General features: G+C 30.0%; 1 protein-coding gene across 8 annotated transcripts in view; it reads right to left on the bottom strand.

Moving 5' to 3' along the window:
• The window catches only part of LOC107440360 (transmembrane channel-like protein 7), a 60,939-nt gene that overhangs the window by 34,204 nt on the left and 1,048 nt on the right, over nucleotides 1-25,687 (bottom strand). For 7 of the 8 annotated variants that reach the window (XR_011636272.2, XM_043053776.3, XM_087158271.1 and 4 more), the window contains exons 2-7: nucleotides 23,792-23,873; nucleotides 22,041-22,271; nucleotides 20,736-20,833; nucleotides 17,125-17,170; nucleotides 14,244-14,325; nucleotides 1,987-2,171 (exon numbers count right to left, since the gene is read on the bottom strand). Coding sequence is in view for 7 of the 8 variants with exons in the window: in XM_043053776.3 (XP_042909710.2) it covers nucleotides 1,987-2,171; nucleotides 14,244-14,325; nucleotides 17,125-17,170; nucleotides 20,736-20,833; nucleotides 22,041-22,271; nucleotides 23,792-23,815 (666 nt within the window). In the remaining variant the exon portion in view is untranslated. The remainder of the gene's footprint in view (nucleotides 1-1,986; nucleotides 2,172-14,243; nucleotides 14,326-17,124; nucleotides 17,171-20,735; nucleotides 20,834-22,040; nucleotides 22,272-23,791; nucleotides 23,874-25,687) is intronic. The other variant, XM_043053789.3, reaches the window with a different exon arrangement.

The raw sequence follows: 25,687 nt of genomic DNA, 5'->3' as shown, positions 1-25,687 counted from the left end.
ATCAAAATGAACAAACATCTCTTCATCTTCCCCTTTCTTTAAAAAAAAAGTTTCTTTTGACACGTTTTCTCTTTTAGCTTGCACTGAACCCCTGGTTTATGCATTGAACCCATAAATCACAAAGGGGAAGAAGAGAAGATCTACCAAGATCATTGAGTGACCGTTAGCGACACTCCTACTCTGTAATGCAGGAAAAGAGGGAGATTTGTTTTCAAAAGACCGCAACTGCGTCCCCTCCCCTCTCTTTTCCTATGCAGCTGGCTAGTAAAAGAGGCATTTCCTGGAACCTTTTTATTGAAAGAAAAGGGTAAACGCTGCAAGCATTAACGTGGAGGGGGAGTCAAAATGGAACATTTGAATAGGTCTAAAAGGATACATGTCCTTGAGAAATTTTCATTCCTCCCCTGACCATGTAATATTTAGGAGGCGGGGGGAAAAAGGGGGTAACATTCTTTCGTCAGCAGATTCGTTCAGTCATACAAGAAAAAATAAAGAGAACTCCATCAGCGTGCCCCGCTTTTATGCTTGATTGATAGCCAATGATTGGAAAGAAAACAATAATTTGTCACTTCCCCTTCCTCAACTTGAATGATCTCCTCTCTACACTTATTTTCTTTCACAAATAAGGAGAAAATGAATTTTTCTCCTCCACCTACCCACCTTAATGAATGACGGGAATTCCCCTTTCTTGCTTGAATCATTCTACTAGTTAAATATGGCGGATTATTATTTTCATAACTGTCAATTTTTTTTTTCGTTATCTATATTTTAAGCAATAATTTTTTTTCCTAATATTTCATATTTGATTGAACGGATAATCTAATACTAGAACATTATTCCCCTTAAAAATAATGTTTATTTATTTTTGCTTCTTAGATTTAGATCATTTTAAGCTTTGTTCCAGAATGAAATGAATTTCCCGTTCCTGCTTGAATCGTTCTAGTTCAAAATGGCAGATTAATATTTTCATAACTGTGAAATTTTTTCGTTTTCTATATTTTTAGCAATAATATTTTTTTTTCTAAAACATATTTTATGTTTGATTGATTAGATATTCTAATACTAAAACAATATTCCCCTTAAAAATAATGTTTATTTATGTTTTGCTTCTTAGATTCAGATTGTTTATTAGATCATTTTAAGCTTTGTTTACCTTGGGGGTCAATTATACGGAAAAATCTATTATACGGACTTCTGGAAGTCCCACCGATTCCGAATACGCGACTTTACACTGTAATTAAAAGCAAAAACATATTAGAGTCTTTGAATAAAACTTTACTTAAAACATTACAGCTGTCTAAATCGCATCTCACGTGCAGTCTTAAATTGTACTGCAATGATTTAGGAGGAACATATTAACAACTGACTAGATTGTTTTTCAAGACTTCTAAACCGCAGTTAAAAAAATATCTTTCATATGCTATGGACCGACGGCATGCCTAAAAGTAAAGTGTTTGAATGAATTGTGAAGACATTTAATAGAACAACGTGAAAATTACGCTTTTGCATAATACATGGTGAAAATCAACGTTGTAAAGTAAGAAATCTCATTATCAAAAAGAGAAAATTATGCTCTTTTTAAAAAATTTCCAATAAAAAAAAAGTACTTTCAAGGGTTTTTAAAGAACAAAATTCAAAAATAAGCACCTTAAAAACGCTACACACCATGACATTTCTTATTAAACAATTGCTATTGTCGGTCATTCATTTAATTTTAGTATTTTTGAGGTTGGAACAAATTAGGCTTCCAGTTTCCTAAATCACACCACTTGTACAATAACAATTTTTAGCACTTACTTTTCAATTATTATTACCAAAAAAGAATACTAATTTAAGTAGCTCGGTGACTGTATTTTATTAAAATATTTCAAATATAATTGTCAAAGATTAGTGTCAAATGAAAAAGATAAGGCATTCAAAAGTAAATAATAAGTGCAAAAAGGACAAATAATCGATTATTAGAAGTAAAAAAGAAAGTAAACATACTTCATACAAAGGCTTTGTGTCATTAATAGGAAGAGTAAAATTTGGAGGAAGTGAATATACAAACGGCGTGAGTAGAGTGCAAGGCAAAACGATAAAGAAAATGATCAAAACTAGCATAAAACAATTCATTAAGAGAAGCCACCTCAGAAACACAAAATATGATACAGTTCCAGCACCAAAATAACCTAAATAAAATAATTTTATTTTTTGAGTAAAATGTCTTTTTCAAGCATCAGAGGGGAAAGAAATGCTTGTAATTTTTCGATTCTTATTTGCGAAAAATGAAAAATAAAGAATATTGAAGCAAAAAATTTCCTTTCTGTAGAAATTTTTGAAAGATTTTTCTTTCCCTTCCAGAGGGGAAGAAATGTTCGTGATTTTTTAATTTTGGTTTTCGTTTCTTTCATGGATTTTACGATTTGTAATTATTTTTTTATGTGATGATGATTTACAAAATGCAAAGAAATAAATAATTTGTGTGTTTTCCTGTTACAAAATGTTACAATATTGCCCGAGATATTAGAATTAAAAAAAATATTATATATTCATTTTAAAATTAATACATACAATTTTATTATACCCAAATAGGATTTTCTTTGCGAATACAACCTTTCTGTTACCGAAAATTTAATTAATAACATATATATTCGTTATTATTAAAACTGGGTGTATAGCCAAATTATTCAACAAAAAAAGCACCTTTTAAGCACTTTTCAAGCACTCAAAAATATTTTTAAGCACTTTGAAAGTATCATAATTATGCAGGGTTGGAAAGTTTTTGACAATCAACGGTTTTATCTTGTTTTAACCGTCATGTCAAAAAAAAAAAAACCTTTTTGCATTGTTTCTGACAATTGTCAAAAATCATGAAATTTTGAATCATGTAAAACGAATGTTGTTTTCATATGCTACGGACTGACAATACGTTGAAACAGATTGGGGTCGAATTATTGAATAGAACAATGTTAGCTATGTCTTTTTAGATAATTCAAAGTGAAAATCTCATTTTGAAAAGGGAAAATTAAGCACTTTTTAAAGACACCCAAAAAAGCACCTTTAAGGTCTTTCAAAAATCAAAAATAAGCACCTTTAAGCACTTTTTAAAAACGCTACGCACCCTGTAAAAGTATCTTGAAGAAATACATTAGGTTTGTTGCAGAAAACCCAAAAAATTCTGCCACAGTGATAATGAGTATGGCTAATAACGAGAAGTCTGTCATTATGGCAAATTTCCAAGACAATGCTAACGTTAAAGATATTATATGCTTATAAAAAATTACTAGCCTTCTGCTTCAAATGGAAGACATTTTTTCCTGTATCAACACAAAAAAAGCTTTCTCCCTTCTTACCATTTTAACCCCAATTTAGGAAGCACTTGTGTAGGTGACCACCAGCCAAGTTATCTCATAAAAAAAAAAGTTCTGTTATTTGTAGAACAGGCACTTCAAAAGAGTGCTCTCACAACTTATTATTAACATTCATTGATCACCATTTCATTCTCTTTTAGCAAGTTCCAACATTCCTGTTGTAGACATTAATGCCTTTTACAAAGTCAGAACAATATAATTCACCCTACAATTAGCAGATAAAAACAATCTAATCCAGATATGTTTTTAATTGAAAATGGTTTCTCAAAATAAAACTGCTATTTTAACAATGTTGCTTATAATGACAATTTCACCTAATATTAGAAATTTTTAGAACGAACAGCTGTGAAACATTTTACGATTGCAAGTATCAGGTAATATTCAGCTCTTGTGATATATTGCATCATACAAAGCAAAAAAAAATACTTTTTTTAATGAAGAAAATTATTTTTAATACACCAAAGAATTTTTAATGTACAACAGACTGTTATTACCAATCAAAAATATTAATGAACGACCATTAAATACAAATCAATTTCTTCCCTTCAAGCCTAAAACTGAAAATAGTTTAATTTTTTTTAAAAATTCTCTATAATATTTTTGTTTTGAGAGATTGCTATGAATTTTCATTATCAGAAATGGAGACTCTAGAAGTTGTTAGAAAGAAAGAATAAGGATATTTAAAGAATTTATTCAAGAAAATTCTATGAAAAGGATTATCATTACCAATAAAATATAACTTTTTTATTAGTAGTGCCCCTTCAGATAAAATGATTTTCTTGAAAATCACATAAATTTAACTAATTATTTTACAATTATATTTTATTTAAGATATATGACGCTTTTTTTGAAAATGTCGTTATTCATTTTACTCTCAATTGGAATTAGTTCTTACTAAAAGCTGATTTTAAGATTTAATATTTTATTTGATATTTATTTTAATCAAAACTTATTAACTGTTATATTTGAAACTAAATAAAAAAAAATTTTAAAAAAGAATTATATACTTTCCAACTACTACAGAATTTCCAAAATTTTAGAAAATAATTTTTCTAGAGGCAGCAAATTTAATATAGTGATATTTAATTAAATCAGAATTAAAATAATTATGTCTACATTTATAAATAAATAGTTGAAACAAATATATAAAATGGCATAATCAGTTTTCTAAAAAATGGTTTTAAAAAAATTCAATATGTTTTAAAAATTGATTTCAGCTAACCTTCACTGAAAAAATTATTTTGCAAAGGCCTCAAATGTTGGTGGATAAGAAATTATAAACCACCCCTAAGTTGGCCATTTTAAAAAGAACAACCACTCTTCATCATACAAGATTTAATTCCCTTTTCTAAAAGTAATAAATAAGAATTTGAACTTTTATACAGCTCTATGAAATTTCAAAATTCAATTAATGAGTTTTTTTCCTTCGTTATACCATTCAAGAATCCTAAAAATTCTGAAATAAAAAACTGAATAGAATAAGATAAGATTCTTTTTATCAGTTTTGTACAATTTGTGGATGGTCCCCCAGTTTAACATAGCAAATTTTGAAATTCTAGAATTGTTAATTATGTTTCATAAGCCAGGCAAAGAAGGAAGAACTCAGTTCATTTGTAGAAAAATGGTATGCATGTAATATGAGAATATCTATGTTTTCAAACAATGAAAAGAGTACCTAATAAAGTTTTTTTTTAAATGTAATATTACAGTAGAGAGCCAATTATTCGGGGCCAGCACCGCTATTTTGGTTGTCTATATTTCTCGCTTTTTTAAATTAGCTAAAAAGTGTCGTTTATCGATGTTTCATCAAACTCACATTACAATGAACTAACACAGTTTATAAAGAGAAAAGAAAAAGCTCTCTTAAATTTTTTTTAAAAAAAAGGTAGAAGAATAACATTAAAAAAAAAAACATTTTTAAACTTAGACAAGAAAAACAAGTTTAAAAATTACAAAATTGACATATTTTTTTTTCCGAAGATTAATTAAAATCACCAAATTAACCAATAAAAAACAGAACCAATGATTTCATACCTAATAAAAAGGAAAAAAGAAAACGATAAAATACAAGAAAAAATCACTTATCATATTAAATAAAAACAACACTTGAAAATTACCAACTGGAAACAATAGTTAAAAATAAAAAGGCACCAACATAATTATTAAAGCCCTGGACAAGGCAGGATATTATAAGATCAATAGAATGAAAAAAAGAACTTAAATCTTAAAATTAGATAATAAAAAGAACTTATTTATTCAGTAAGAAATTTATTGTTAAAAGAAAAAGAAAAAACTCCAAACACAGTGGAATCAGAAATGTATCACTTTTAAAAAGAGAAAGCTTCATAAAATAATTGTTTGCCGTTAGTAATAAATAATTGTATGCTTAGATTAATAAAAATCTTCTCCTTTCATTTTTATATAAAGGCAGACAAATTTTAATGAAAGCAGATGTGATTCCACATCAAGCCAAATTTGCAAATGATACCACACTTCTGAAGAATCAGAATTCATTCAATTAAAAAATATTGTTTCGTTAATAGATGTCAAATAGATAAATATAACAGACCATAAAAAAAAGCATTTTATTTGTAATAACTAGTCATAATAATAATGTATTATCTGAAATTATAAAACAATAATTTGGAATAATAAATCAAGGATAACTAAAATTGAGTAACCAAAGTTTATTTTAAAAAAATCCGTCAATGCTCTTAAAGCAGAAGTTTCAAATTCCTTAATTCGGACATTCAACTGACAGCACTCCAGGGCACTATGAGGGTTGGATTGGGGGGGAAAAATCTGACTTTTTTTAAATCTTTTGTGCAAGCTCATATTACTATATTGAAAATGGAAAAATGAAATCCTGCAATTTGTTAGAGTGTCGAATTCTCTGACAATGACGACTCCTGGTTTTGAGGAAAAATTGCCTTTTCCCTTGACGATTCCCGGGGCTTAAATCCGTCATTTTACTTTCAGACTATATAGTATAATTTTTAAATCTTTATTCCTGACTCAATATTTAACAAGATCTGGGTTAAGAAAAGAGGCATACTTATTTATTATTTCACTTTTATTTTTTACAACATTACGTTATTGTAAGGAGTAAAAAATGTTAGTCATTAAATGTGCGGCGACTGAACTTAACTTAATCATAATGGCAATCAATAACTGTCTCTGTCATTCACTAGAAGAATCCTAACCGCTATTTGTAGAATGACGCGCTGCTCGTTTTATATTTTCCCTTCTTATACTTGACGTAAAATTATTGAATTAAAATGCAAAATAAATACTAATTAAATGTAAACTCAATCTAGTCATCTCCTGGACACAACCAACCACCACAGTGGTCACAGTTGGACATTCAAATATTAAGGAGATTATGTTTCAAATGGAATAACTTGTTTCGGTTTGGATATCGAAAGTTTCAGAAAAACGGTACTGTGGCTTTTCAATTTTTGTTTCTTAATTTCTGCATACTGTATATTAATTTAATTTCATTACATATATACATTATTACTTCTAATATGCAGGCAAATAACGCTGAAAATACTCACGCAGATAAGGTTGCACTTAAATTAACCCCCTTTTGGCGTACAAATATTAAACTTTGGTTTTTACAAGTTGAAAGTGCATTTACATTAACTAACATAACATGGGATGAAGCTAAATATGCAAGTCTTATTGCACATATCGATGCAGAAACGCTATCTCATGTATCAGATTTGTTATTTTTACACCCTGCGACTAATAAATATACTTTAAAAGAACGTCTCATCACCAAATTTTTGGATTCTGAAAATAAATGCATTCGAAAACTACTTTCAGAACTTCAATTAGGTGACCGAAAACCCTCTCTTCTCCTACGACAGATGCAAGAAGTTGCTACCGATTCAGTAACTGAGGATTTTCTTAAAACAATATGGCTACAACGTTTACCATCCCCCCCCCCCCAATGTACAACCTATGTTATCAATTATAACAGATCAAACATTGATTAAATTGGCTTTACTAGCTGATAAAATACTTGAAACTTTCCCCATCCAGCAAATAAATTCCATTAAACAAAATAAAACTGATCTAAAAAATAATTAATTTGTTGCTCTTCAAAATCAAACATCAGAGCTCAGCTTACAAGTAACAAAAATCTCTATGCAGCAATACTGGCGCCAATCAAATTCTCGTGGCCGTTCAATCTCAAGGACAAGAAGTAAATCAGAAGAACGTTTATTTTGTTTTTATCATTTTCGGTTTGGAAAAGAAGCAGTAAAATGTAAACAACCTTGTTCTTATAATTCAGGTATACGAATAAGTGCCACGTCATCTGTTTTGCCTGTAGATTCAGTGGCTAATAAATTAGGCAACAGATTATTCATTTATGATGAAAATATAAACTTAAATTTTCTTATATATTCGGGAAGCTCATGTTGCGTTCTGCCCATTTCTAGCAGTAAATATAAATATACGCCTAGCAGCATAATGCTATATGCTGCGAATAATTCACCCATTAAAACTTACGGAACAAAACATTTAATCTCCGTCGTTCATTTGGTTGAGATTTTATTCTCGCGGATGTCACCTTGCCAATAATTGGCGCTGATCTTTTAACGCATTATGCAAATCTTGTTGATCTGAAGAATAAACGTCTCATTGATTCAAACACTTCTTTAAAGTCGAGCAGCTATTTCGCTAATTCTTCTCAGTGCTCAGTTAAAACTATATCTAATAATATGTCTTTTCAAAATTTATTACAAGAATTCTCGAATATTACTAGCAAGAAAGAAAATCTATTAAACATTCTACCGTTCATCACATTTAAACAACAGGTTCACCTGTACATTGCAAGCCACGTCGCTTAAATTCGAAAGTTTTCAAAGCAGTTAAGCGCGAATTTTCAACAATGTGTGAAAAAGGTATATGTCGTCCTTCAAAAAGTCCCTGGTGTTCTCCATTACATGTTGTTATTAAAAATTCGAATATAAGACCAGTTGGAGATTATCGACTCCTAAATTCAAAAACCGTCCCGGATAGATATGGCATTCCCTATTTGCATCATTTTGCACATGCTCTCTACAGAGAATCAATATTTTCAAAATTAGATATCGTCCGAGCATACTATCATATCCCAGTTAATGAGGATGACATTCCTAAAACCGCAATAGCCATATGCTTGAAGCACGTTTATTCACTATATACACTGATCATAAACCCTTAACTATGCCTTCCGACAGAAATGGGACAAATATTCGCCATGTCAACACCGTCACCTTGATTTCATCAGTCAGTTCAGCATCGACATCCGTTTTATTAAAGGCGCAGATAATATATCTGCTGATATGTTATCTTGAGTTGAAACAATTCGTACTCCAACTGCAGTGGACTATGACAAAATAGCAGATTCGCAACGTGATGATCCTGAACTGAAATTACTTTTGAGTACTAAAATTACAAGAAGTTCACTAAAATTACAAGAAGTTGTAATTCCTGGCTCCTCCAAGAAACTTTTTTGTGACACAAAATCTCAAATCATTCAAGAATGTCTTGCCTGCCAGCGATCTAAAATCAACTAACATACTCAAAGTCAGGTTGAGTCAATACCCATTCCTTTAAAAAGATTCGATCATGTACACTTGGATCTCATTGGACCGCTTCCGCAATCTAAAGGATTTCAATATTGTCTTATCCCTGTAACAGACATGTCAGCAACTACTATAGCATCAGCATTTTTCACAGGCTGGATTGCTCGTTTTAGCATACCAACCTACATCACGACTGATAGAGGAACAAATTTTGAATCCTCATTGTTCCACAGCCTGATGAAATTGCTTGGAATTGAATGTTGCCGAACAACAAGTTTTCACCCTCAAGCAATGGCCTGACAGAAAATTTTCATCGGCCACCCAAAGTCGCTTTGAAGTGCCATGCGACAACAGACTGGACAGATGTTTTACCAGTGGTTCTCCTCGGCTTGCGTTCCGCAGTTAAAGAGAGCATCGATGCAACCCCAGCTGAACTAGTATATGGTGAAACTTTACGCTGACCAGGTGATTTTTTCATTCCAACTCCAAATGATGATCCTCCACAAGAATTTGCCTGTAAATTAAGACGCTTATTCCAAGACTTACGACCTCGACCGACGTCACACCATGATAATCATAGAATTTTCATACATCCTAAACTTAATACTTGTTCTCACTTATTCGTCCGTAGGGACTCAGTTCGAAAACCTCTACAACCTCCGTATGACGGACCATTTAAAGTCATCCGGTAAAGTGAAAAACATTTCACTATCATCATAGGTGAGAAAGAACGGACTATTTCTATTGACCGTCTCCAACCAGCATTTGAACTATTTCAATCCGAACCAAACAAGATCCAAACTTTTTCCTCAAAAGAATCGAATTTACCAAAAGATTCTCCGGACATATCAAAGACGACTGAACAACGGACTAGATCAGGTCGTAGAGTTACCTTCCCTGGTCGTTACGCATCAGTACCCTGATACTGGCAGGGGAGTGTGCAGCGACTGAACTTATTAAGGAAGGAAATGTAAAATTAACTTTCTATTCGACTTGAGGCCTCCCTCTGATGTGGGGCCCCTGGGGCAACAGACCTGTATGTCCTTGTTTTAGTCAGGCTCTGATGCCGCTACTTTATGTTTGATTGACAGCAGCTTATGAGAAAACCACAGATTTTTTTCAGACACACAGAAGAAAAGAAAATATTTGTCCCTTCCCTGTCCCTTTTGACCTAAAAATCTGAAAGAAAGAAAGTTGAAGTTTACTCTCGACAATATCCCTCCCCCCACAGGGCGTATTGCTAAACCTTTCAACAAAAAATAAACACCTTTTAAGTACTTTTTAAGCACCATATAAAATAACAAATAGCAAAATAATATTTTAAGACTTTACATGATTATATGAGCCACAACATAAAGATGGGGAGATTTTTCTGTTCAATTTCAGAGGGTGGAAAATGAAGCCTGAAATTGAGATTATCTCGCAAAATGCAGTAAAGTTGCACATGAGAGTGCAACAATCTCACCTAACCCAGCTCATTAGACGCACATGCAGACTGTATTTATAATCAAACATAAAAGAAAAATAACTAAAAAAATTTATGGTTTTAAATCATAATTTAGTATGTAAGGTGTGCCATGAATAAGAAAAGTGTGCTTAAATTAATTTCATGTAAATAAATTGTCATATGAACCTTTTATTTCAGGTAATGTAAAAAATATTTTTTTAAAGAAGTTTGTTTTTAAGTAGAAGTAGTTTTTTTTTTAAAGAATTTATTAACCGTTTCCCTGATTATCCCGAGTAAACACGGGTACGTATATATTACAAATATTTATCACCCCTGAGAAAACTCGGATGTAGCAGAAATTGTCAGTACATTTTGTTTTATCACATTTTAATTGGTCAGAAGCAAAAAAAAAAAAAATAATAATCTGTTGTGATTGGAAGTTAGCCAAGTTTTATTTGGGAGTTATGCTGTTGGACTGTTTTGTGCGATTGTATATACGATGGTTGCTGAATTTACATAGCAATAAGAGCAACAAAAAAAATGGTGCATTCACTGACGTTTGAAAAGTATCACTTTGTGTTGTCTCTTGTATTAAGAACTATCACACAAAGACTTAACTTTTTTCATTCGCCCGAGATAACTCGGGATAGTAAACTAAATGTTTCTTACACATGAAAGAAAATTAAATTTCAACTTAAAACTTGTGTATTATGTTTTGTTTCAGCTCCTTGGTTAATGAATCCAAATAGATTAGTAATGTTACATCATCCATTTGTATAAATCAATTAGAATTTTTTTTTAATTACTATTTTTGTTACAAAAAAATAACAAGTCAACAGCTTTTTTTCTTTCCTTTACGCGGTCGCAATAGGTTCTATATACAGTACAGAACCTCTTATCCGGAAACCAGAAAACCGGAACGAAATTCCATATATTTTACCCCCCTTTCTAATTTCTAAAAAAAAAAAAAAAAACTTTTTTTTTTTTAAGGATGTTTACTTTACCACCCACTTTTGAAATAATCATTAGTTCCCTCTACATTGTCAGGAGAAGGAAGAGTATTGTACTAAATATCATCAATCATTCCCTTCCTCACTCCCTACTTAGTTGCTTCTTTTCAATCACAGCTCAAGTGAGAAAGGGTGACTCATTAAACACCTGTTTTCTTATCAGCTCAGCCTTAAGCAAGCAGAGTCATAACTAGGGGCTTCTCACAATAGGAGTCCTGGCATCTGTTCCTTGCTTCATGCAGGAGAGTTAAAACAAATTATTTTATTTGTCATCTTTGATTCCTAGAAATCTCTTAAAGTACTCCCTAACACAATATTTCAGATAAAAAAAAAATCATTAATAATCTTCCCTTAAAAAAGTCTAAAATTAAAATAAAATTCTGACATCGAAAACAAGTTAAGAAACAAAAAATGTATCATTCTGATGACGGAATTTTTTTTTATGAGTGAAATAGAGAGAATTATTGGTATTCTCAGAAATCGCGAGACGCACACGACGCTTATTAGTGTTGATCAATGCTAACATGAAGAGAGCTGGCTACCTGGAATACCCTCGCCCCCCCCCAAAAAAAAAATCACCTGTAATGCCACGTTTAAGACTGGGCAATGTAAGAAATTTTATATCTTGATACATCGTCTGTTAGACATTGCGATGTATCGCGATTTACTATATGTTCAAAAATTATCGATCAAAAATCTTTAAATTAATCAAAAATAAATAAAAGGAATAAATTTATTACAAAATAAAATGCCTTAAGCAAAAATAAACCCAAGCTTTATTTTAATTTTTTCTTTCAAAATTGAAACGGACTTAAGATTTATTGGTTTAAAAATAATAATAAAACTAACAAAATATTTTACATACCTGCATTAAAAAATGAAAAAAAAAATTATTAAAAAGCGTCAAAACATTGCTTAACTTTTTATTCAATTAAAAAAATATTTGTTTTAACTAATAGCCAAATTTTTTTATAATTAAAAAAGACTGAAGATTTATTTGTTTAAAAATAATCAAATTCTATCAAATTAGTATATTTACGTGCATTAAATAAATTTTTTTAAAAATTAACTTTTTTTAGCAAAGTTAAATACAAAGTACCCCTATTAAATTGTATCTCTTAAAAGGAAAAACAATTATTCATAGTTTCTTTTCATTAATAGATTGAGTTCAGAATGAAAATTTAAGATAACAGAGATTGCACAACGATCGCCAAGTAACAATAGGTCTACTAAAAATAATTGACAAGAATCGTTAAATCCCGACAGACAAAAAACAAAAAAAAAGCGACGAAATACTGCACAATGAAATAAATTATCGCCAAGTAGCAAAAGTCTCACTGAAAATAATTTACAAGAAACGTTACATCCCGATGAAATAAAGTGCAGAACGTTGACAAAATTACGCATGTCCAGCTGAAAATTATTTTCAAGAAAAGTAAACTCCCAAAGACAAAAATAGCGCATAAAGAAACTATGCATAGCATATTTTGCCATGCATCGATTTCTAGCTCAGTCCTAGCCATATTAAAGGATTTGATTAAAAAGAAGAAAAAAAAGATCTATTTATAAATAAATGACATTCCCAATCATTTGCACATAATTTCATTGCTTTAGATTTGTCAAATAAGTAACACAGATTTTTAAATTTTGTTTATTGAACCTTTAGAAAGATGTTTTAATTTTCTAAATGCTTATTTTATACAGTTTTTAATAAGCTTGTTTTGTAGTGTGGCTTACTATTTGCGGATTCTTTTTCTAAATCACGCCTTCTTTATTTTTACAATAAAAAACAGAAGACAAAAATAATGATTATTTATAAAAAGAATAGAAATAATTTTAAAAAAAAAGGGAGAGAGAGACAGTTCAATCCTCCTAATTCTTACTTAAGTAGTGTTTTTAAATTAATTCCGAAGTTGATGTTGAGCAGATGATTTTTTTATTCAAGTGTATCCAGTCCACTTATTATTCAGTAATAATTTTATTTTTCAGACTTTATCGTTTTTTCTTCTTTTTAAAACTATTTCTAAATATATTTTTTTAAGTTAGGTTTAATAAACAATAAAAAAAAAGTTTTTTTGTAAAGAATCAGAAAACCGGAAAAATCGGTTATCCGGAATAGCGATGGTCCCGATCGTTCCGGATAATCGGTTCTCTACTGTATTTATAATAGGGGTAATAAATTTACAATGCAGGGATTTCAATTTGTAAAGATCCTTTTATTGCGTATACATTTGAATATGAAGAGTTTCAACTGTAATTTACCCGTCTCCTAAGTCACAGACTTTGCTCTGTAATGATTATACTTTGCGTTTAAAAAAATAAGGTAAATTCTTAGTTTAGTAAATAAAATTTGGTTCAAACATGTTTTCTGTCATGTCTATGAAACATTTAATTTGATGTGAACCAAAATAAAAAATAAATCGTTGATGCCAAGCCATGTCACAGATATTTTATGAAATTTTTTGGAAAAAAAAAGACTAAATAAATTTTTTTTAAATATTTTGGGAACTTTGCTATTGTGCTATAAAAAAAATCTTGAAATATTATGACTAAAAACCACTTATTTTTTAAATATGCAAAAACAAAAAAAGGCCATTTTGCGTTGAAAAGTATATTAAACATGAGTTACTTTTAAAGATACAAAAATATACATAAAAAATATTATACACTTTATTTTTTATTTGTACTTTTAAAAACTGGAAAACACATGGTTTTTAAAAGGTAATATCAGAAGTGCAAAAATTTATTGCTTGCAAAAAGCATTGGAAAATGTAAATTCGCTAATTAACACCAGAGTATATTTCAATAAAAGCATTTAAGCAGTTTCATAATGGAACAATTGAATTTAAATCACCTTCTATCTCTTTTAAAGAATCATTCCACACTTTAAAATGGTAAGAAATGTCACTGTAGTTGTATTTGATACCTTGCATGAACTATTGGAGAGAAAGAATATTAGGTTGAACAAAAAAAGAATGGTCATTTAACAAGATTTTGATCGGAAAAAAAAGTACAATTTCATTCTAATGAAGGCAATACATATACATTGTTAATCTTCTTGGTTGCACAAAGGCCTACAACAGGCAAAAATCCCCATTTAATTGCATGTCAGGTAATCACTTATAATATAAAATATAATAGAACAAAACTGTTTTATATGTGTGAAACTAAGTTAAATTTCCGGGTTTAAACAATTAACACTGATTGTCTTAGTTGCATAAAGGGGAGAGAGAGGGGAAAAAAATTTTTACGTTTCACAGCTGAAATGAAATTTCTGTTAAGAAGAAAAGAATGAAATAAATGGTTATTTGAATAGGGGCCATTTCCTGCTCCAAACAGATGCTTTGTGGCAATTTATATAAAATAAGGGGTTAGGAATTTTTAACGCACTTTACTAACTGATAATTTAGACAGTGATTCCTAAAGTTGTCTATATCTACCCCTAGGGGTTGACGACAACTTGGAAGGGATCCATGTCAAGCGAAAAAAAAAATTAATTGGGGGTCCATGAAATGAAAATGGGGGTCAACGATAGTGGATCTCATATAAGCAGGTCGTGACTTTAATTTTGGCATTTCATGAATGGAATAATCAACACACACTGATAGTACCGATTTACTTACACTATACTACCTAATAATATAAAGACATATATCTATCTAACTAACTAACTCAGTGGCGCGACAGCCCATTAAGAGGGCCAAGGCCGACTGTGCCCATCTCAGTTTTCTTGACCTTGGGCTCTGGGGTGCAGGAGCATATGTTCCGGTCAGGTGGTCAGCCGAACGCGGAACCCCCAGTGTTAGTTCCCAAGCATGCTTGGTACTCATTTTATCGACCCACTGAAGGGATGAAAGGCTGAGTCGGCCTTGCCCGGCCCAAGGATCGAACCAAGGACCTGTGGCACGACAGCGCGAAGCGCTACCGCTCAGCCACCGGGCGTCATATATCTATCTACAAAATTTATAAAAGTAGCTATGAAGTAGCATAGAATAATCAACATACACTGATAATACATATTTACTTACATTGTACTACCTTATAATATAATGATATATATCTATCTACATTCTAATAATTTATAAAAGTAGCTTAGAAGTAAAAATTATGGAATATCGCGAAAAAGTTTTTAATTGCTTTTCCATCTTCATACCTAGCGGAAAAGGGGTTTCAGCACAGTTGCCAATCTCCTAAAAAAAAGAAGAAAGAAACAGACTGGACATCATTAACCGAGGAGATTTGAGATTAAACCTAACTAAATTGATGCCAAATGTTGATAATTTATTAAAGCATCAGGTTCATCCCTCCCACTAAAAACATATATTTATTGCTTAGTTATTTTATATAACAGGTACTAAATTTTAATTTGGTTCATTTTAATTTGAATTTAATTAATAAATGTTTAAAGTTAATATGTGTTTTTTTCTTAAGTTTTTCACACTACACTTCATTACAGTTAGAAATTTAAAACTTTCAAAGTGAGTACAACTATAGCTGCTGTCAAAAATAGATTTGAATTGATGAATTTACAAAAAACCAATATCAGGTAAGCAAGGGGTCTACCCAAGACCGAAAAACATGGCAAGGGGTCTACGAGACAAAAAAGTTCAGGAACCACTGATTTAGACTGTGAGTAGGTAAGAAGTAAAGAAATGTTTAGTTAATTCATTTTGAAAGTATTTTATTACAGATTTTTTAAGAAGGAAATAAAACAGCATTACAGTATATACAGGGCATCTGCTACATTTTAGATTTTCAAATTCATGACTTTTCATGATTTTCCATGACCTAATTCCAAGAATTTTTCATGACTTAACGAAATTACTATTTTTTCCAACAAAAACGCAACAATAAATTTAAAAAAGCATTATAGTAACATTAATTGAAATTATAGGCATGACCAAAACTGTTATACTCTGCAACTTCATATTTATAGATTTTAAATTAAAACAGAGTAAAGAAAGAGTTAAAACAATAAAATTGCTGAAAAAAATACGAAAGCAAAAAAAAATTTTCTGCAGAATTATATTCTAAAGATACTTTTCTTGTTCATCAGAAAGGAAAGAAATACTCCTGATTTTTCTGTTCTCATTTCGGAATAAAAAAAACTCGCCAATTACTGGTTTGCTTCAACTAGAATTTTAAATTGATAAAATTTTTAAAAAAATAATAATAAAAAATTTTTAAATCATAGAAGTTTAAAAGATAATTTGCTCCAGAAATGATGTTTTTTCTTTCATTTCTTGAAAGAACACCATAATTTTTACAGAACATGATAAAATCATTTTATATTCTAATAAAATATGACTGAGTGGTGATTTTGTTAGGAATTCAGATATTTGGAACAGGATAAAATGGGGGGGGGGGATTCCATTTTAAAAATTAGATTTTGCGGAGACCTAAATCCATGACTTTCCATGATTTTTTTTTAAAAAATAGTAAAAATCATGACAAATTTTGTTCAATACTGAAATTTATGACTTTCCATGATTTTTCATGACACATCACCATTAACGACATTATTTAACATGAGATCCATATGCAAATCTCAGATCACTTCTAGTTATACTAAAGACACATAACAACGTCATAGAAAAAAAAACTATATAGAATTTACAAAAAATTCAGTACAATACAGTCCAGATAAAATTTCAATGAGCATAAGTATAAAAAATAAATATTATTTTGCTCATGCTTATAAGAAAAAATGAAGAAAACATTATTTTAATCCATACCCTTTCCTTCCATGGAACTTTTGAGGGAGGAAGAGTTAATGTGTCTCTAAAGAAGAAGAATAAAATATTATGTCCTTTTGTTATAGTATAGCTGAAAAATAATGAATAGGTATATTGCTAGAACTAGTTTTAATGCATTTCTTATTGTTTGCTAAAAAATGAAATGTCATAATTAGCATAGCTGCCAACCTTAGGAATGAAAAATTCGGAACACTATATGCGACAAAATTATTTGCACTAGTTACGAGAAATTACAAAAATTTAACTATTAAATAATAACATTAACAGACATGTATTTAAATACCTTATGTAAATTAGTAAAACAAAACTATCTTTTGTGGGAAATTTATAATATTATTATTTTATAATTAGGAATACCAGTATAATAGTTTAAAAACAACCATTACCTATTAATATATAATTATTCTTCTCCAAATTACAAAACACAGGTAAATAATAATCTACATCATAAACAAATATTTCTGATGCAAGTGTTTCAATACTATAATACATTTTTAAAAAAATTATATTAGTTGTTTAAGATTCAATCTAGTGAAATGATCAGCAACAGCTATTGAAATAGTATTTTCCAATAAAAAGCTACTAAAAATTACTTCTGCAAAATAATCACAGAAACGCGCTTGCGGCGATCAGAACACAAGGGATTAGTTTAAAAGCAAAACTACAGCTATTTTACGAAAATTTGGATTTTCATAAAAATATCAGATTTGATTTAAAAATTAGGAACAAATCTGAAAAATTCCGAGCATTTGGCAGCTATGATATATTTGCCAACTTAATTTAGTTCCAAAGAATTGCCTAAAAACCCAGAAAAACATAGCTGGTTGCTTGAAGAAAAGCCACACTTTTTGGGTGGCTACTAGGTTTGAAACAGGGTAGGGGTTTTGGACACCCTAAACTGGTTTTAGACAGGATATTTGGGTTTTACTGTCCTAAACTGACTAAAACAGTCCTAAACTGCTTGAAAGTGTCCAACAGTAAAAATTCTATATGTGTAACCAATGTACACATAATAATTACATACATTAATAAATATTTGATACTTTTTATACACTTTGCTTTAACTTATTAAAGGAAATTAATATAATAGGAAAAGATTCATAACTTTTGAAGCTCCATAATTCATTAAACAACAAAAGTAAATATCTTATCCCTTAAATATGAATAAATATGCTTTTAATACTGATAAATTATGTTTTTGTATATTGATAAATAATGCAATATTAAAAATAATATTTTACAATAAAAAAAATTAAAAACTTGTCTTCATTTTGCTACTTGTTCAAAAATTAACCTTTTTATTTTTTACAGTATTTTTTTTTTTTAAAATTGTGATATAATTTGAGTAAAAAGGTTTTAAACAGTTTTGGACAGGATGGTTCAAACCGTGGATTAATCCATTCTGTCCTAAACCTTGCCAACTCTGGTTTGAAATCATTTGTCTTCTGGTTTGGACCATTGCAGTATGTAACCTTTTTTTAAACAACTAATGTGCCACAATTCAAAACTAGCAAACAATAATCAGAAGTACAATAACACAAAAATATATATAGTTAGCGTTTACAAAATTCTCGTAAGGCAATTTAAGATATATATACATTAATTCTATACATGTATATTAATAAAATTATGTATAAATTTATTATTAAATAAAAAAAAAGAGCAACACTTAGGTAACGGTACTAAATGGAAATTTATACAACACAGAATTTTTATACTTCAATTGTAATAAAATTAAATTGATTACTTGGAAACTATGTTCTCATTTTCTATATTAGAAGATTAAGTTTTAGAAGAGCATCTTGGAATGATGAGATTTCTTTGCTTTATTTTTTATTTCTTGTTTTTGTCAAATCATTTTTGTTTTTTATTTATTGTTTTAGAATTGCTTAAAGAGTAGACAAAGTATTGTAGGTTAATTGCAAACAACAAAATTTTATAGCTCTTAGTTAAGAGGGAAACAATTATTTTAAACAAACTATTACAGAAATTTTTAAAACACAACAAGAATAATCCTGACTATAAAAATCTAATATTTACAGATAAATCATAATAGTTTGCACCACTGAAACAGAGATGTCAAAATTAATAAAATGAAACCATTATTTTTTGTTGTTGCAGTTATTGCTAATACTGTCAATACAGTGAATACGGTTTATAGTGAATTCCCAGATATAGTGAACGAAATGTTTGCTCCCGTGCCTTGCTGCACACATATAGTGTTATTTTTTGTGGATATAGTGAACAAAAAAAAAAAAAAAGAGAGGAAGTTGAATATTATGCACTTTTTTCTGTCTTCGACTGAGTTATTTTCTTCATTTTTTAAGTAATAATTTAGAAATTTCTACTTCATAACTAAATAGATATACCTATTTTTAAAGCCATCTATAGCATGGAATGTAGCAATAAGCATTTTTTCTTGTTTGCTTCATTATTGAACAGCATTATTCAATTGGTTGGCGTTCAAAAAAGCCACATTCTTCTAGTATCTGGACAAATGCTTCAAGTCAAAGCCGATGAATTTTCTGAGCTATTTGGTGCGACTACTTTCGTGCACTCGAATGCCTTGGTAGACAGGTTTAAAAAGTGGAATAATATAGATTCAGGAAAAATTATAGGAGTCAGGAAACGTTTCCATATCTGATGTGGAGGATTGCTCATAAGCTAAAGCAAAGCTCATTCTAGGCAGAAAAAAAGGGGCATTATTATTCTAAAAAGGCAAAAATTTCTTTCTATGGGCTTTACACACTCTATTAAAAAGCATTGTAAATTAGTAAAAGAAATTTTTTTTTTTACTTTACTAAAAGTAGCAAAGCAATCATATTAATTACTAATTTTTATTAATAAATTAACATATATATTGAGTTAATGAGCTAATTAGCTTAGTAATTTATTTAAAATGCATGCATATATTAATAAAATAATAAATGTATGTTTTCAAGTGTCTGTAGTTATGATTTAATAATTAAAATGATTAATAATAATTATGATTTAATGATAGTGGAAGTAACTGCTACTTTCAAAGACAAGTGCAACAAGGGGATGTGATTGCTATTTTTCCTTTCCCAAATAAATCTATGTATTGACAGCAACAACAAACCAAATAAAAAGAGTTGAAAATAACAAAAGTTTAAGAAATCAATTGTAGAGTTAGAGGGGAAAATAAAGAAGGGTTGAGGAAAGAAAGGGCAAAAAGGGTATGGAGTCTATTACATCAGGGCACTAATTTACTTCAGGGGCAACAGGGTGGATTCTTTTTACTAAAAGGGCAACAGGGTGCTGCACCCTGTTTACCCTGCCTAGAATGAGCTCTGGCTAAAGATTACTAATTTTTTTTGTAAGCAAGACGAAGAAGAAAAAAAAGTTTAATACATTTTCTGTTACTACGTATTATGTACCTTATGTATTTCATTTTATTGGTCATTGATTTAAATAATGTGAGGGGGGGGAGTTAGGAACTATTAGTTAAAATTGTTTGCGAAACAGATATAGTGAAGTCCCTGTTATAGTGAACGGGTCCCTTGAAGGCTCACTATAGCGTTTGACTGTATATAAATAATCAAAAGATTTTGAAAGAAAAAAAGCAATACTTAAATATTTTTTTCTCTGGTAAAGGCACAGGAAGTATCTTAATTATGTTTGGATCAACAGCTTCTTCAACAGTTTCCGGTACAAGAACATTATATGCCTAAAAAATGAATGCACAATACAATTAAGAATAGTGGATGCAGATAGAGAACATATGGAGAAAAAAAATATATGATTAAATAAGAAACAATATGGAAGGTATCATGAAATAACTGTTTTCAATGATTTGTATGGCTGTTTTTAATTTTTGTTCATGAACTTTCTGAGAAACAAATATTCTTCAACTTTCATTGGTTAAAAAAAAATTACAAATTTCATATTTATCTACCAAGCACTTTACATTTTTCTCAATTTCTTCATCATGCATCATTTGAAAAATTGCTGTTTAAATTATAAAAACATGAGTGTAACTGTGTATGTATTCATTTGTTTCTTCATTTTAATACGTCTTTTGTTGTAATTTAATCCAGATACTGATTGGACATGAAATTGAAAGTTTTAAAAACTACTAATAGAAGCTGCACGCATGATGAGGCAAATTATTTTGGCAAAAAATATTTTCACTAATTTTTACACATTTACATTTATTGCACACAAATATATTTTTACATTTCATGCAATGTGGTTAAGTAAAGGTGAAGTAGCATAACCAAATTTATAGGTTTATTTACAACAAAATTTGCACCTCAAGCACTCACAGTTGGCCATTCCTGGTTTAAGAAGATGCAAACACAATCATAACTTATTGTCACTTTTTTACAAACATTAAAATGATAAAATTTGTTCCTTTATAATTATTTGATTAATAATAATTATCATGCATGTTTTATTACTGAGTGAAATTTTTTTTATTCACATAATAAATTACAAAAACTGACACATTTTCAACGAGTTTTGTTACTAAACTATTAAGGGTCATTTTCTATATTATGGAGTTAATAATAAATAATGAATTAAAAAGTTATGTTTATTTAGGAGCCATAAACAGTTTTGTGCTTAACTCGACCGTTCAGAACTATTTAAAAAGCATATCTAAAATTCTCCCTTTAATTATAATATTTTTTGGTTCAATATTTGTAACCCATTTAATGTAACATATTAAGACCTGAAAACCTGTAAGGAAAATTTAACATGAATGACAATATGAAAAATAAAGTTTCAAAAACAGTTTTAAAAGAATTACTTTTGGATTAAATAGAAATTTTTTCCAAATTCTGAAAAAAATTCAGACGACAAAAGGAGCCATTCAAACCATGCTAATAAGGCATTTGACTGAAGAAACTAAAGTAAAAATTGCTTCAACTTACTTCTGGTTCAAGAATAGACTTTTCCTTAGACAAATATTCAATAATCTTTGAATTTTTTTGTTCAAGAGCTACATTAACTTTTTCCAAGCCAGCTGCAATAGAGCTTTTACGATTTTCATATACTTTAGATGGAATAATTTTTTTTATTTGTGAAGAGAGAACAGCAGAGCTGCAAGCCTTAAAACTATTTTCAAATCTCTTCTCATCTCTATTTTCAACCAAATTCTGAACCTAAAATATAGGGTATAGGGAAAAAGGTCAAAACCCACAAGACCTAAATTTTTTTACTGAATTTGTCACAAGCTTATTTACATTCTACTTAAATTATTATTGTCTGTCTAACTAAAGAAACTTCAGTTATCTAGAGCAGTGATCCACAACCCCCTAACTGGCAGAAGTCACCTCCTGCATTTTGTTTTGAAGGCATGTTTAAATGCATTATAATTATTAAATCAAAAAGCCCTCTAAAATATAAACAATCAACTTCCGCCTTAGTGAGTAATCGACAAAGTCGACCTTCATCTATGAAAAGGTACTCCAACATACAATAGAGTTAACATGTCTCGCATACTAGTGAATTGGAATTGTATTTTTTGTAGCAGTAGATACACTACAGTACTCTCCCACCAGAATTTTATCTGAGATAGAATTCAATGAACGGATACTACTCATTGCTGATCTGTGAGAAGACGGGAGAGCTGCATTAAGATCACCGTACTTTTGAGAACTGATAAGTCGCTCCTGTGTTGCCTTTAGTAGTCAAGTGTATACATTGCGCGCGATCGAGACTGAGAAGCAACTGAGAGAGGAAATGGATATTTTTTGAGATAAATTTTTTGAAGAAAATTTTTTTTCTTCAAAAAATCAACATATTTTTTTATTTTATTAATAAATACAAGGAACTAAAATAAAACATAATACACAAGTTCTAAGTTGAAATTTAAATTTTTGCATGCATAAAAAATATTTAGTTTACCATCAGTTGCAGTGCCCGCAGTGGACTGATCGTTAAGACACGGTTCCCAGCAGATCACCGAAGTCAAGCATCACTGACTACGGTCAGTGTGCGGGTGGGTGACCACTTGGATCAGTCTGCATAGGGACTGAGGGTGTGTGGTATTGGTCCTCGTTAAACTGTGCTACCGTAAAGTGCTCGACTTCACGCGCAGGTCGTCGGGCAACCGAAGCGGGGGTGCCATCCCCTCCGCAGTATATCAAAATTGTGATGGCATGTCTTCGGATCATCCACCGGGATATTTCCCAGACCGTCGCCAATAGCCCATTGTGCAGCTCTAGTGCGACGTAAATTAACAACAACAACAGTTTACAATCCCAAATTATCTCGGGCAAATGAAAAAAATTAAATATTAGTCTTTGTATATGTTCACATCTTCATTATCTGAAAAATCATCTGCATTACTTTCACTCGCGAATGCCATTTTTTAACTCCTTTTTTTTTCTATGTAAATTCATCCACCATCAAATATACAATAGTGCAAAACACGTCTGCAGTCCCGCACATAGCAAAACACCCAAACAGAAATTGGCAAACTTCCAATCACAGCAGATTATAATTATTTCTTGTTTTACTTCCGGCTAAATAAAAATGTGATAAAATAAAACGTATTGACGAATTCTGCTATGCCTGAGTTTACTCGGGAAAATCAGGGAAGCGGTTAAAAATATTAACTTTAAAACATGAGTTTATAACCGGATAAAAAATGCACATCAGAAAATAGAGAGTAATATACTTCTTGTGCCCTCTTCTGATGCATCTTCTCTCTCTGACAGAAATTTTAAACACAATTAAACAAAGAGCTTCAGTAACAGGTTCTAAAAAATAAAATATTTATGTTAATTATCGCAACAAAACCAGTTATGTGCTGAACATACAGACTATTTTCCAATTTTAAAATGCAAATATAGCATTTTATAAAATAACATCGTTTAACTTTAATTATATGAAGAAAAATACCAAATCTTAAATTAAGAGCAACTCTATACAGGGCTGTACCTATGGCTCCCGAGCTTCCTTAAATAATAATAAAAGATTTTTTTTTCTCCCTTTATGATTTTTCACGGTAAGTTACTATTTGTTAAATACCTATTCTTCTATTTGAAATTCTTGAATCTATTGTCACTACTTTTTGGAAGCATTTTTTCTTCTTTCTCATTGCCTTTTGAAGAACTAATGAGGGAGAGCATTTAAAACTATGGATTGTTTATTTTTATTTATTAGTTTTTAATTTGTTAGGAAAGATATATTAATTTTAATTCTTTTTTTCTATACAAATTTTAATTATTTCAGTTTTATTTTCTGCTATTTTTGAAAGACATTTTTGAAATAAAATGTTCAGATTCTGAATAGATTGAGTTACACTTAATAAAATTCAGGCGAAGATGTAAAGATCTTGCAATTAACCAATATACAATAAAAAATCACTTAACTACTTTTAAAAAAATTTTTTTTACTAATTTGCAGGTTAAAATAAAACTATTAACATATGGTCTGACAGTTTTACGTTCTAGGGTAAAATGCACACGTTAAAAATCCATTTCAGCTCAGGGGTCTGTCTAGGGTTTTTGGAAGGTACCTATTTTGTGAAAATTTAGACATAATTTGTTAAAATTAAAAATTATATTAAAAAATCAACACAAAAATATGATAAAGTATGAAAATATTTAAAAAAATTGTCACTACAAATAAAAATCACTTATGACTGGTAAATTTCTATATATTTTTCCTCATATATTCAAAAATAATTTTTCTATTGCAAAATTTTGGCTTTAAAATTGCATCCAAATTTAAAAATTCCATAAAAATCATTGTCCATAGTTAGATTTCAACTTTATTTTAATAACAACATGTATTTAACGGTGCTAGTACTAAGAGTGATTTTCATTATGAGAACATTTTCGACTGGATCATACAAAAGAAAAATTCCACAGATAAAAAATGTTTCATAAAAAATACAGGTATGTTAGAATAAATGTATAATAGTGTTGTGTTTAAGATAATGTTTGAATTTTGACTTCCTGTACAGCTTATAGAGGGAGAGCCTCATCATTTTAGTTTAAAAAAGCTCGCTTTATGCCGTAAGCGACCTGTTAGGCTTACCATATTGCACTATCCGACCAAACACGTGCTACCTTTTTGTAAAAGACAGCAGACGGAGAAGATCTTTTCCATAGATAGCAACGAGAATGGGGTTTGAATGCGAGCTTGCTTTTTTAAAAGCATTTTGCGAAACTACCGTTTTTCATAAAGATAAACTTCAGGAAACCATTTGCACAGCTGTTATTATTTTAAAAAAAGAAGAAAAAAAACAACAACAAAAAACATCTGAAGTGTTGCAATTTTAATTTCCAGAAATAGATTAAACTACTCCAATGGCTGGAATAGATTGTCATTCTATGGTAAGTAAAAAAACTAATGGAAAATACACAGGAGCAAAAAAATATTTTGAAAACTTCATTTATTTAGTAAATGATAAGAATAGGAAAATACATAGACATATGAAAGGTGTTACTGGCCTTTTTTAATGAATATTTTTTTAATCCTTTTCAAAAAAGAAGATATTATAATATTTTAGTGAGAAAAATGCATAAGCTATCAAAATTTCAGGATTCACTACTCAGGAAAGCAG

This window comes from Parasteatoda tepidariorum, chromosome 2 (assembly GCF_982258835.1).
Source record: "Parasteatoda tepidariorum strain Cologne lab strain chromosome 2, Ptep-v5.0, whole genome shotgun sequence".
NCBI classification, from domain to species: Eukaryota; Metazoa; Arthropoda; class Arachnida; order Araneae; family Theridiidae; genus Parasteatoda; species Parasteatoda tepidariorum.
The sequence above is the reverse complement of the archived record's forward strand: the minus strand, read 5'-3'. Positions and strand labels throughout refer to the sequence as shown.